The sequence below is a fragment of the Pleurodeles waltl genome, chromosome 8 (genome assembly GCF_031143425.1).
Source record: "Pleurodeles waltl isolate 20211129_DDA chromosome 8, aPleWal1.hap1.20221129, whole genome shotgun sequence".
In the NCBI taxonomy this organism is placed as follows: domain Eukaryota; kingdom Metazoa; phylum Chordata; class Amphibia; order Caudata; family Salamandridae; genus Pleurodeles; species Pleurodeles waltl.
Window position 1 is genome coordinate 1,380,707,641 of NC_090447.1, and position 14,829 is coordinate 1,380,722,469.

At 46.4% G+C, this 14,829-nt stretch overlaps 1 protein-coding gene across 3 annotated transcripts in view; it reads right to left on the minus strand.

Annotated features, from left to right (window-relative positions):
- The window catches only part of CEP57 (centrosomal protein 57), a 210,605-nt gene extending 198,275 nt beyond the window's left edge, over window positions 1-12,330 (minus strand). For all 3 annotated transcript variants that reach the window (XM_069202403.1, XM_069202402.1, XM_069202401.1), the window contains exon 1: window positions 12,148-12,330. In XM_069202403.1, coding sequence (XP_069058504.1) covers window positions 12,148-12,186 — 39 coding nt within the window. In that variant the 5' untranslated portion in view covers window positions 12,187-12,330. The remainder of the gene's footprint in view (window positions 1-12,147) is intronic.
- Between the last annotated feature and the right edge of the window lie 2,499 nt (window positions 12,331-14,829).

The window sequence follows — 14,829 nt, forward strand, 5'->3', positions numbered from 1 at the left end:
TTCTGGGGCTTGTGTGACTGCCAGGCACTTGGCCGTGACAATGAATTGGCCCGCAAATTATGTGTAAACTTACTTTTAGCAGAACAAGCTGTATCCAGTCACTCCAATTGGCATTTGGACACAGGTTCTCCCCTCCTTAACCGCTCAAAAATCACCACAATGTGCTGCTGTTTCAATGTTGGAGAAACTGTATTCTGAGACATGCCCACATTAATATTTTAATTCTCCACAAGTAGAAAATTTCTGAAATGAAATCCCAAAATTAACTTGTTTTAGTTTTAACAAGGAAAAAGCCCCCTTTGCGATCATGCTCATGGTGGCCGTGGCCCTTTGAATCAGCTCGCTTATGTCAACTGTTTTACTTTTCATTGTCAATTTATGTGGCAGGAAAAGTCCAGTTAGGAATTTACAACGCTAATTTGGTATAACTCAAGCAAACGCGAGACCAATTCAATTGCAAATGCTTGTTTAGCTTTGCAAAATCTGCATTCCAACGATCCGGAATACTCCCATTTACGCCGACTTGCCAGCGCCAGGTGTGTTCAAAACGAATAGACATTAAATAGTGTTTTTTGTAAGCTGGATAGGTGGCACCCAGATACGCTGCTGTTTTCAAGAGACCGTAGCTATTGATCATTATCCAAGAGGGAGATCTGGTGCTGAGGGCTATTAAATCTGCCAGGCTTGAGTGAACTTTCACTACTTTATTTACTGCTCTTTTAAAAGAAGCATGCGTTAGATTCAAGGTTCATAATTCCGAAAAGGGCAGCATTTTAATGGATTTTTCTAAAGAGTCACAGCAGGCCGACTTTGGATCACTTAGCATGGCTGTCCATAACATGCGGTTTAATGGACTATCCCGTGCTTGTCGTATTTTGAACCACCTACTAGTCTTCTATCCAATTCTTGTTTCATAAGTCCGAATTCAAGCCAAACTTGAGCTGGTGATGAAGTTTGTGGCAAGGAAAATGCTTTCCTGTAGGATAGGATCTGCAATTTATCCAGTGGGCTACAACTTGGCCTCATAGGGCTGCCCTTGCATATCTGACTGTAGGGAGCACTTTTGCTGAAATTACTGCCAACAACAATTGTAAAGAAGGGCCGTCCAGCTTTTTTCTTAGTAAACTGAAGGCATGAGTTAGTGCCTCCCTTTATACATCACAAACTGTTTTTGGTGTGAAAAGCTGCTGTTTGAATCGAAATACATGCCAAGGTACTTGTAGGCATCTACCGCTTCCAGAGTAGTCATTTATCCAAGCTGTAGCCCAGCTCTCTGAGCAGCTCGAGGTTGACATTGTTTTCTTTTTGGTTGTGTTAGCCTCTAAGTGATTTGTTTTAACTTAGATAGAGTATTAAGTAATCTTTGCAGGCCAGTGGCTAACCGCTCAAGCTGGTGGCCGCCTGATCGCGGAGCTCCCGTCCCGAGCCCGCCACACAATCTAATCTGTTGACAACCAGGATATTTATGCACAAATGCAAACAACTGCTGAGGGGAGGAACAAACGAGGCTCCTGGGGAGAGAGTCTGACCGACCGATCAAACCCCCTGGAAACGCTGGGGAAGGCGTGAGACGGACACGGCCTAGGAATAATGGCCGCCAGCAGCACGGAAGGCGGAGCAGATCTGGGTGCGGCTGAAGCTAAGAACACGCACAGGTAAGCAGAGCATGGGGGATAGAAACAAGCGGCAAGGAGCGGAATTGAAACTGGAGAAGTAGTGGGCAAAAAACAATTGACCGCTCCCCCACCGGCTCCCTCAGAGAGGCCGAGCGAGGCATCGAGGAGAGACGGGTGACAAGAGTAAGCACAATATCAAGAAAGACCCCAGAGACAGCAAAACAAAGGTGAGGGCCACCTAATTAATATAAATGTAAATGCAGCGGTGGGGGGCACGAGACAACTGGTAGGGCAGCGGCCCCCAACCCCTCCGAAGAGGAGGCTTTGATGGAACAGGAACATACCCGCTGAAAAAACATGCAAAATAAAGGGGCGCTAAAAAGAATAAAAAGACTTTAAACCATTGCTCGGTTGAAATCCGAACAAAACCCGGCGCTCTGTCTCCCGCGTGACAAGCGCGAAACAATACAAAACGCGCGCCAGAGATAGAGACTATCATTCATGGACCTCAACTTAGGGACATAATTATATAAACAGTTTATAGACTCTGTGTCGCACCCGAGCCCTCATTCGACTCCCTAATACTACCGACCAGCAGACATGCGAAGGCACGCAATGAATACTTGATCCCGACTACCAACCACAAAGACTGTATACAGACCTAGCGCACCTCGAGAACTGGGACCATAGTGTACACCAACGCTCGAACTCAACACAAACTGCACAACGAACCATGGGCCGCACCAAAGGTAAACACTCTGAAAATGGGGAAGCTCCTGGACCCAACAACCCTACACCGGAAATACTGGTAAAAAACCCCGCAGACAAACTTGATCTTATTCTGCAAGAAATCAAAGACTCCCGGCAAGCAATCAAGAACAGGCTAGGATCTATCACAGCAGAACTGAATATCCTAAGAGATGACCAAAAAACATTATCTGACAGAATACAGAAAACAGAATCCAATGTAGCAGAAATACTTCCAACCCATAAAGAAAATAGAACCGCCATTGAACTACTTCAACAAGCGCAAGCTCTACAAGAAAGAGCCGAGGATGCAGAAGGGCGGTCAAGGCGCAATAATATTCGCATACTATGAATACCGGAAGGGAAAGAAGGGAAAAACTCAACACACTACGTGGAGAGATGGCTGAAATCATTTGCCGAGGATCGTCTATCAGTCCACTTTGTGGTAGAGAGAGCACACCGTATCCCAAGCAGGAAACCCCCGCCGGGAGCACCAGCCCGTCCCTTAATAGCACGGATATTGAACTACAGAGACCGGGATACTATACTACAAATGGCGAGAGAACTGGATCCCATCATAGTAGGCAATGCCCGAATTTCCTTCTACCCAGACTATACAATAGTAGTTCAGAAACGCAGAACATCTTTCCAGGGAGTAAAGCAAAGACTCAGAGCGGAAGGTGTAACATACGCCCTCCTATTCCCGGCAAGAATGCGAATCTCATATAATCAAAATACTCATTTTTTTGAAACTCCAGACCTGGTGTGTGCCTGGTGGATGAGACCTTCTTCCCACAGTCAAAAACTAGAGAACCAGGTGATGCCCCCCTCACAAGACAATATCACCAACCCCGCAAAGACAAGCAAAGCAGACTGCAAACGCAGCGGAAAAAGACTGGCCCGACACCCCAACAAGCGCTGGAAGGCCAAAATGACGCGTTACAATCAGCATACTCCCTACAAGAGGCGAACTCCCCCCCAGGTGATAGGGCCTCATCGAAGGACAGCACCGTGGCGTCGGACTCAGAAGGGAGCCTGACGCAATTTACTGCAATTACCCCACAGACTGCACGAGATCTGTGCTGAGCACTCCCCTCAATGCTAGAAACTATGCTATACCCATACTCTGCAGGGCCTAAGGCCTTCCTCCAAATGGCGGGCTCTGGCGGTAGAGCTCTGCGGTCTCCCTAATCCACAAAAGAACCCGCCGTCTACGGGCAAAAACCATAGACCTCACATTTTGTACTGCCCCATTGCGAAGGCTTCTCACTATTCGTATGCTTTTGTTATAATATGATAGTTATGTACTATAGAACAGTTTGGCAGAGCTGGTTCATGCTCTGCCTGGTATTTCAGTTAAGAAATGGAATTGTTTACTATTACACAGAGTTGTCATCTACAAATAATCTGCATATACTAATACATAGGGTACACCAGACATGGAGAGTCATGGGAGGGATGAAGAGGCTAACACCCCAAGATGGCTGCACAGCATGAATACAACATTGTTACTTGGAATGTAAGGGGAATGGGAGCCATACAAAAAAAAGACATAGAATACTGGCCCAATTAAACCACCGAAAAATACACATTGCTTATTTACAAGAGACCCATCTTACCACCCACGAAGTTTCAAAACTCCACAAGAAATGGAGGGGGCAATTTTTACACACATCGTACTCGTCGTTTGCACGAGGAGCGGCTGTATGGATTAGGGCCGGTGTACCCTTTGAAGTACTAGATACTAAAATAGACGCAGAAGGCAGATACACTCTAATTAAGGGCAAGCTGGACGGAAAACCCATAGTAATAGGTAGCATCTACACCCCTAATGTTGGACAAGATGCATTTCTGGAGAGACTATCGAAGACACTGCTACAATGGGCACATATCCTGTGGATACTGGGGGGAGACTTTAACGCAATACTTGATACCAGCTTAGATCGTAGTACCCCACCACTGTCCGGAACAAATGTCCAAAAACAAGCGGAAGCGCTAAAAGCTTGGATGCAGGGCTGGTCACTTATAGATGATGTATGGCGGACCAAAAATGTTGGTATGAGGGAATACTCCTTTTACTTCCATCCACATAAAGTCCACATATGACTAGATCGTATGATTTGCACAACATCGTTACAGACACAAGTGACTAAAACCACATACCTGGGAAAGATGCTCTCTGACCATAATCCCTTAGAGCTGACCATACTATGGGGTAGGTCGTCTACATCTATCCCTACGTGGCGACTGCAGCCAGTGGTGCTGGAGGATACTCCTCTGAGGGAGGAAGCGAGTCAGGCGATTACTAATTATTTTAAAAACAATACGAGATCGGCGTCTTCCCCTCTGACAGAATGGGAGGCATTCAAAGTAGTGATAAGAGGTACTTTAATGAGCAATGTATTGGGGGGTGCTAAACACTGATGTGAGAACTGAAACAAGTAGAGAACCGACTGGGAATACTGGAAAAAGAATCAATAGCACAGCCCCACAAAGCCCAACACTTACAGGAAGCAAGAACCGAACACACACACACACACCTTTTCGAGAGACTGAGAAAAATTTACCATGCTAAATACAGGGAACAAGCACACAGCGAAGGAGTCAGGGCGGGCGCACTCTTGGCACGATTGATAAGGGATGATCCACCCCCTACTCCTATAATACATATGAACACCCCACACCAAGGAAATATAACAACACAACTAGAAATCAACAATGCATTCTGAGACTATTACACAGCCCTATACTCCGCCCCACCATTAATGAAGAGAGCAGAAATTAATGCCTTTCTAGCTAACATCGAACTCCCAACACTACATGAAGAGGCCAGAGAGAAACTAAGCACCCAAATAACACAAGGAGATATACGAGAAACTATCAAGAACATGGCACGGAACAAGACACCGGGCTCGGATGGACTCCCATCCGAGTTTTACTCCACATACAGCGCGCAGCTGGCCCCGCAACTAGAATGATTATATCAAGCCTCACTGACATTGGGACATCTCCCAGATACTACCTAACAAGCAATAGTGACGTCCCTACTAAAACCGGGTAAGGATGCAACCGACATCTCATCCTACAGACCATTATCCTTATTGAATTCGGAGTACAAGATCTTAGCAAAAATATTAACACAGAGACTACTCGGCTATATCAGTGGCCTGATCCACACGGATCAATGTGGTTTCATCCCATCCAGATGCACCTCCCTCAATATTCGCCGCTTGTTTCACGTAATGGACGTGGCCAAGAAGGGGCTTTCACACGCGGGTGCCTCTCACTAGATCTGCGGCAGGCTTTCGACTCCCTACATTGGGATTATATGCTGGCAGTGCTGGAAAAATTTGGGATACCACTGGAATACACAAAATGGGTCGGTCTCTTGTATGCTGAACCAACGGCAAGAGTACGCACAGGACAGAATATATCTGACGCATATCGGGTAAATAGAGGCAACAGGCAGGGATGTCCTTTGTCCCCCTTATTATTTGCCATGGCAATAGAACCCCTGGCCCAACTTTTAAGACAAGACAGCGGAACATGGGGAATAGACATAAAAAATACAAAACATGCAGTCTCATTACCTGCAGATGACATTTTATTATATATTAAGGATCTTCGACAACCCCCCGACACAATAGCATTGATCTTCTAGAAATTCACACCATTGTCAGGACTGGCAATTAATTTTAGCAAATCTATAGCATTTACCTTCCATGAATCAAATGATGATAATGCAATACCATTTGGAGAACAACTACAAAAGGCTACAAGCACATTCCGCTATCTAGGCATCCAGATATATCACACCTCGACAGACCTACTAGAGGGGAACCTAAAGAAAGCCATGTCCGCACTAAGACCACAGATTCAATTCTGGATCACGCTGCCAATATCGATAGCGGGCAGACTAGCCCTGGCGAAAATGGTAATGCTACCCCGCCTCATACTACTTTGCAAATTTACCAGTAAGAGTACCAGAATCCTACTTCAAAACACTCAATTCGATGTTATTAGATCTTATATGGGGAAAAGGTAGACTTCAAATAAGTTTGCTGAAACTGCAGATGTCCGTGGACCAAGGGGGCATGGGTGCGCCAGATTTTAAAGCATACTGCATAGCAAGCCAGCTTTAATGGCTGGCAGGCTGGCTGGCCAGTCGCAACCTCCAAGAAATAGAATATACCCAATTAATGTTTGACAAGGGCAGGATACATGCTAGGCTATGCCCAGGAAACCAGATCCCTGGAAACATACCACTCCTTCTAGGGGTGGCCCTGCAGTATATCACTAAAATATACCTCTGACGTACTACCCTACTCTCCCAATATACCACTGCTGGGACTACCAGTTACAGCAGGTACCTTAACCCACAACACACTACTCAGCTGGGCACAAGAGGGAATAAACACAGTTGGCGCTCTATTTAAAGATCGGCAACTGCTTAACCACACAGACTATATCCATAAACATGGTTCCCCCCCCCTCAGGCTTTCTACTACATGCTAGTATTACACACTACGTCAAGAAACACTGGTACACAGACAATAAGGAGCCTCCTACACATGATCGTGTCCGTGCTATATACACTGTAGGACAGGGTAAACACTTAATAAAATGGCTATATAAGGGAATCAGAACTCACTTGGCATATCCCCTGTTAGCGCTTAACCTCAAATGGGAGACAGACATAGATGAGGAATTGTCCGAAGAAGAATGGTCCACCATACTAAAAGTACCCAAGTCAAATATCTCGTAATACAAGATTTAAATGTATTCAATTTGCCATACTGCATAGGGCGTACCTCACACCACACAGACTACATATCCTATACCCGGGGACATCCTCTGCGTGCCCCAGGTGCAGAGTAGAAGATGTTGATTTACTGCATATGCTCTGGAGCTGCCCTGATATAACAGCATATTGGAAGGGAGTAACTACCATGCTAGGCAAAATGACTGGTACTACCATACAATATACAACAGAGACTTGTATGCTCGGTATGCTCCCGCACCTAAAGAAAAAGAAAACACTACTCAGACTCACAAACCTAGCACTACTGTTAGCGAAGGGCCTTCTAACAAGGCGCTGGAAAGCAACCACAGCCCCCACAACAACACAATGGAAAGCAGAGGTGATGGAAGGGGGAAAAGCAGAGGGTGCGGCACTTAGGTGAGAAGATAACTCTGGAATGAGAGAATGCCCGGTAGCCCCAGAATGGGACACACTAATGGAAAATTTTGAGACACTGAGTGAAGAAGAAGATGAGTAGAAAAAATACACAAAGGAAGAGACATGTCAGAACCCCCCAACAGACTAGAAATTACAAAGTTGGAAACAAATAAAAAAATAGAACAATAGTACAAACTTGCATCCAGGTAACTAAAAACCCTATGTATAATTGTAATAATTTTTATCAACTGCTTGGTCATCTTAAGTAGCGATGTTAAACGGTTAAAAGTTGGAACAGGCAATAAAGCAATGCAATGTACTGTAATAAACTGCTATAAAATGACGTTAAAACACGACCCTTTACTGCATAAAAATTGTCATAGAAAAATGTTTAAAAAACTACAATGTAAGTACTGCCTGAACAACAATAAAAAATGTGTTTAAAAAAAAAAGTAATCTTTGCAGGCCCACTTTCATCATGCTAAATAGCAGAATTTTGTCAGAGAAGGTGAGGTGGGAAAGGTGTAGCGGGCCAAGCCCAGGCACAGTGGGGGTCAGTGTACCTGGTCTAGCGAAGGAGAAAGGTCTGCCATAAATAGGATGAAGAGGTGAGGCGCCAACACACATCCCTGTTTAAGGCCTTGACGTGTTAGTATTTTTCGAGGTAACCTTGTTCCATCATCTATTTTCACCTGGATCCAAGTGTCCAAGTAAAGCTGTTCTATAGCTCGGAGCAACTTTGGCGGAATTTCCCATTTTATTGGTTTGAACCAGAGTAGTCCCCTATTGACACGATCAAAGGCTGCTTTTAAATCAATCAAACAGAGATGTAATTTATTCTTTGATCTTCTGCACTGCTCCGTCACAAATGCTGTTGCAAGAATGTTTGTTATTGTGCCTGTGCCTTTCCTCAAGCCTGTTTGGTTCAACCGCGCTATGTTGTTCAAAGTAGACCATTCAGTCAGATCCCCCAGTATTAAGGATGCATGGTACTTTGCTTCTACATCTAGAAGCATGATCAGCCTATAGTTTGCAGAGTCTGCCCAATCTCCTCCATTAAATAGTGTATTAATGATGGAGCTGTGCCAGCTCTTAGGGATAGCCAAATTTGTCTGGATTTCATTAATTAGTACGGCTAGTGCACCTGACCCAATCAATCAATCAATCAATCAATCAATCATTAACATTTATAAAGCACGCTACTCACCCGAGCGGGTCTCAAGGCGCTAGGGGAAAGGGGGGGGGAGGGTTACTGCTGCTCGAAAAGCCAGGTTTTTAGGAGTCTCCGGAATGCGGAGTGGTCCTGGGTGGTCCTGAGGCTGGTGGGGAGGGAGTTCCAGGTCTTGGCTGCCAGGAAGTAGAAAGACCTCCCACCCGCCGTGGAGCGGCGGATGCGAAGGCCGGCAGCGAGCGCGAGGCCAGAGGACCGGAGGAGGCGGGTGGGGACGTAGAAGCTGAGGCGTCGGTTGAGGTATTCCGGTCCCTTGTTGTGGAGGGCTTTGTGTGCGTGGGTGAGAAGTCGAAAGGTGATCCTTTTGCTGACTGGGAGCCAATGTAGGTGTCTCAGGTGTGCGGAGATGTGGCTGTTGCGGGGTACGTCGAGGATGAGGCGGGCCGAGGCGTTTTGAATGCGTTGCAGGCGTTTTTGGAGTTTGGCGGTGGTCCCAGCGTAGAGGGTGTTGCCGTAGTCCAGGCGGCTCGTGACGAGGGCGTGGGTCACGGTTTTTCTAGTGTTGGCGGGGATCCAGCGGAAGATCTTGCGGAGCATGCGGAGGGTGAGGAAGCAGGCGGAGGACACGGCGTTGACTTGCTTGGTCATGGTGAGAAGAGGGTCCAAGATGAAGCCGAGGTTGCGGGCGTGGTCTGCGGGGGTCGGTGCGGTGCTGAGGGCCGGGGGCCACCAGGAGTCGTCCCAAGCGGATGGGGTGTTGCCGAGGATGAGGACTTCCGTTTTGTCAGAGTTCAGCTTTAGGCGGCTGAGCCTCATCCAATCTGCGACGTCCTTCATACCCTCTTGTAGGTTGGTCTTGGCGCTGGCGGGGTCCTTGGTGAGGGAGAGTATAAGTTGGGTGTCGTCAGCGTAGGAGGGGATGATGATGTTGTGCTTGCGTACGATGTCCGCGAGGGGGCTCATGTAGACATTGAAGAGTGTCGGGCTGAGCGATGAGCCTTGAGGTACGCCGCAGATGATCTCGGTGGGTCTGAGCGAAACGGTGGGAGGTAAACTCTTTGGAAACGGTTTGAGAGGTAGGAGGCGATCCAGTCCCGGGCCTGGCCTTGGATCCCGGTGGAGCGGAGGCGGGTGATTAGGGTGCTGTGACAGACGGTGTCGAAGGCAGCCGAGAGGTCGAGGAGGATGAGGGCGACTGTTTCACCGTTGTCCATCAGGGTTCTGATGTCGTCTGTGACTGAGATGAGGGTGGTTTCTGTGCTGTGGTTGGTTCGGAATCTGGTTTGTGAAGGGTCGAGCAGGTTGTTGTTTTCCAGGAAGGTGGTCAGCTGTTTGTTGACGGTCTTCTCTATTACCTTGGCTGGGAAGGGCAGGAGAGAGATGGGGCGGAAGTTTTTCAGGTCGCTCGGGTCAGCCGTAGGTTTCTTTAGTAGGGCGTTGACTTTGGCGTGTTTCCAGCATTCGGGGAAGGTAGCAGAAGAAAAGGAAGAGTTGATGACGGCCTGGAGGTGCGGGGCGATGATGTCGTCGGCTTTATTAAAGATGAAGTGAGGGCAGGGGTCCGAAGGTGCGCCGGAGTGTATAGAGTTCATGATGGATTTGGTTTCTTCAGTGTTGATGTGGGTCCAGTCGTTGAGGGTGATGGCCGGGGGTGCGGGTTCGGTGATGCTTGGTTGGGTCTGGTGTCCGAAGCTGTCGTGGAGGTCGCTGATCTTGCGATGGAAGAAGGTGGCGAGGGATTCGCACAAATCCTGTGAGGGCGTGACGGTGTTGGCGTTGGATAACTCCTTGACGATGCTAAAATGTTCTCTGCTGTTGTGGCTGTTTTTGTCCAGTCTGTCGGTGAAAAAGTTCCTTTTGGCAGCGCGGATCAGGTGGTGGTGTTCGCGGGTAGCGTTCTTGAGGGCGGTCATGTTGTCAGCGGTGTGGTCCTTGCGCCAGACCTTCTCGAGGGCGCGACAAGTTTTCTTTGATTCTTTGAGGGTGTCAGAGAACCAGAGAGGTTTTTTGGTGTTGGCCTGTCGATGTGTGGGTTTGAGGGGAGCAAGATTGTCTGTGCAGTTGGAGATCCAGTTCGTGAGGCTGAGGGCTGCGTCGTTCAAGATAGTCTTTAAAAATGGCCTGTGGCATACTGTTAGGGCCTTGCACACCATCACGTCAGTGGGGGAGTATGACTTTTTTTTTTTTTAACCACAGAGGCTGCGAAGGTATCCACTCTGCTAGTTATTGTGCACAATGTGAAGGAAAAGAAGAGGTCTGACAATCTCCAATATGCACATTTTTACCAACATCCTCCAGTTGAAGTTGTAGGCCAAAGAAGTCATGTGAAATGCAAGGCACTGAATCCCATTCAAAGATCTAGATTCAGAAAGCGGTACAGTACAGAAGGATATTCCCCAAACTTCTACACTTCTGTCACTTGAAGAACTTCTCAAGAGTCCACATGCATTGTATGAGGGAGAATCATGGACAAGATTGCTTCCAGTCAAAATGGACACAAACAACTTACAAGATGGTTTGCGACTGGGGACTAAGGGCCGGACGTAGCAAGCAGTTTTGCCCATTCTGTGTCCATGGGAAAATGTGTTCGTACATTTGGCCCTAAATGCGCTCAGAAATGTTTCATCCTGGCATGGCAGTATTTTTTTTTTAACTTCTGAGGCAATTAGACAACAGGTATGGCAATGTGTGCTTTACATAATATGGAAGAAAGCACAGAAATGTTTGCGTCAGGCACTGTATAAACGACTTTGGCAAAATGCACAGGCCGGGAACTTTGACCTGCTTATTGTGCCAAAATGAAGTAACTCTCCAGTCCAACATCTTGACAGGCACTGGGCTTTGGTGTCAAATCTCTCTAGCCAGGGTTTATCTCCTGCAGTAATTTGTGAAATGTTCAAATACCAACTGCTGCCAGTTATAAAGCCAGAACAAAGTTGCAATCAATTTAATGTCTCATAAGAGTTATTTCGAGTGTCCACAATACTGTCTGCATGATGTACTACTCATGTTTACGTATCCTTAAAGAAGAGGACGTCATGGTCAGCTCACTGACATCCCCAGAGCACAGGTTAAGGGAAGTGAGGAAGAGAGGCGAAAACTATGACTGTCATTTCAAAAGAGTACGTCCAGTGGTTGGGGGGAGGGGGGGAGCACTGAAAAAGAGGTCCGCTCAACAAGGGAAAGTGGTCCGATCACGTCAGGATCAATTCAATGTGGGGGGGCTTTGAGGCGGGTGTAGAGAAGCAATACGTCAGTAGAATGAGTGTTCCTAGAAGGGTAGGAGAAGTGAGGGTTAGGGGCTCAGGTAAGTGAAATAAGTTCATCAAATTGATGGGGCATGAAGACTAGTTCATTGCGAGTCCGCTGTGGTTCGGTGATGAGCGTGCTCTGCCCCCAACCACAGCCCACGGTCCTACCTTCAAAACTCTTACCTGTTTGCTGGAGCGCGCGGGTGCAGCAGCCGCTGCCATCCTAGGGTGTGGGCGGGACTACAGCCCGACAGGGGCGCGGGGAGGAGCTTTGCCTACTACGGACTAGTCGTTGCTCCTCCTGTTACTGCGAGGCCGTGCGTCTCACACCGCGAGGTCCTGCAACCCTCTGTGCGACGCCAAGCACTGTCAGTCTGACGCACAGTGACGCAACACGGCACGAAGCGGGTTATAGCCAGCCGCGCTATGGGGCAGAACCGACCCGCCCCTTTTTGTTTTCTAAGGAGACGGTGACGTCCTGCCTGGTTCTAAAATGGCCACACTCCTAGCATTTACCATACTTGTGGGTTTTATTCCTTTGAAAACAAAGGAAATTGAGCGGCCTTGGATGTATACAAATTATCTACTGCTGGACAAACATTGGCAATGCCAATAGGTCTCGCTTTAAAGGAATATTATATGGTAATGTGATGTATTATTAGTCATTGTAATGGGATAGATGACTGACCTCCTAACTGCCAGGCAAAACATACTTTATCTAGTTATCTAAGGCACTTTAATAACATTCCAAAGTGACATTTGTGCCCTTCACACTTAACTAGTTGGATAAATAAAATGATCAAAGCTGTGTGGAAGGCTAGCCCTTTTTGTGGAAGCATACAACTTCTGCCCAATCAAAACATGTACTCCTGATTCCTGCAAGTAATAAAACATTTTCTAGCATTCACGTCAATAGTTTTTCAGTTCTATTAAGGGCACAGAGGCGAGGATTATGCTTCTCTTTCTTCACTTTATTTTTTCCAGCAGCCAATCAAAAGAAAGTTTAAAAAACACTTCATTTCCAATGAACATGGCATCACATGAACAACCATAAAGGACTATCCCTATAAAACCTGTTTGATTCCATCCCTCTTCCTCTTTCTTTGCACAAGTCAATGAACAATTGAACAGTCCCGAACCCTGCAATGACAGAATGAAACCAAGAGAACAGAAAATATGCGAGTCCAACAACTCAGTGATCTTCAGATCCAAGACTCTGATGACCTCTGACCGCCACTGCAGACTGGATTAGCCTCTGACGAGCTTGAGCGTAGGAAAACAAATTCCCGGATTTCCAGCCAAAGGGATTTAAGCAGATTCACTTGTCTTCATTCCTTAACGAAGAAACAATGCCAAAGCAGTAAACACTGGTTTAGAAAAACCAGAAGAAATACCAACATCTAATCATCAGGGAGGGAAAAAAAAACATTCAAGAGGATACCATCAGCATCCTGTAAGTACATCAAAAATGATAGTCAATTAAAATGAATACTCAAAATAATAGGTATAAATATATATAACATGTGGGTGGGATAATCCTTGCCTCAGCATCCTTAATATCATTGAAAAATTCTTTCTGCGACTGCTAGAAAATGCTTTATTCTATGTCAGGGCCGGAGGCTCCGATTATGCTTGTTTAAAGCTGAGCCACCACCAATGAAGCAATATCCACAATAGATTTTAAAATGATTTAAATGTGGACTCTGACAACCAATCAGCTGCCTTTAAAATGTCATCTAGACAAGAACCCAAGGAAAATAATTTAGATGCCATGGCTTCTCTTGCTGAGTGAGCACCAAATTTGGAAGTATCAATACCTGCTTCAATTAAAAGCCATCGCATCCATCTGGCTAGAATAGCCAATGTAACTGGGCAAAAAGGTTTTTGTAATGAAATCAACAATTGTCCACCCATGTCAGTACGAAACTCTGCAGTACTCACCTCGTATGCTTTCAAACACTGTACCACACATATTTTTGCATTATCTGGAAAGCTAGGATAGGATACTGACCTAGAATTACATTTGGCATGACGAGTGATGGAAAACATCCCTCCTTCTGGAGAAAAAACTCTAGCCGCTAAGTACAGAGCTCTCACGCCTGATACTCATTTACAGGAGATTAAACACAAAAGCATGGTAAGCTTAGCTGACAGCTGTGTTCTAGAAAGATACCTATTTGCAGGTCAAGAGTCTAAAAAATGCAACACTATGTTCACATCCCATAGAGGTTCGCATTCCATAGAGTAGAATATTTTGGTTGAGGAGGTTTGTCCATACGAATACCTCTCATAGCTTACATACCATGGGGAGTTCTCCAACGGGTTTACTATCAATGGGCAAGTGACCCGCTGAGATGGCTGATCTACAAATGTTCACTGTCCTGTAAGCCATTCCAGAGGAAGCCAAAGATGACAAAAAATTTAAGATCAAACTACAATCTACCACAGAGGGATCTGCATCCTGGTTATGGCACCAATCAATCCGGTACTTCCAGGCGGAAGCATACCGTTTGTGAGTACCTGAAGACCAGGCCACTGAGATGAAGTCATTAGATTCTTGCATCTCTCCCAGAAATTCTCCACGCTACTAGAGAGAGGCGCTCCAATAGGATGGGAGGATGGGGCAGGCGCATGGGATCCGGAAGGTAATTCCACCAACATGGAATCAGGAGAGGCTCTGAATTGCAAAGGAGCCTGCCAGAAGCTCCAAGCAATTGATATGAAAGTACAGTTCCACTTTGGACCAGCCACCCCTCATTGATATCGGGCCACCTCAAGCTCCCCACCCCTACCAACTGGCAGTGGTATTGATTACAATCTCTGGAGAGGACCCAAAAATCACTCTGCCGTTCCACGATTCCATAT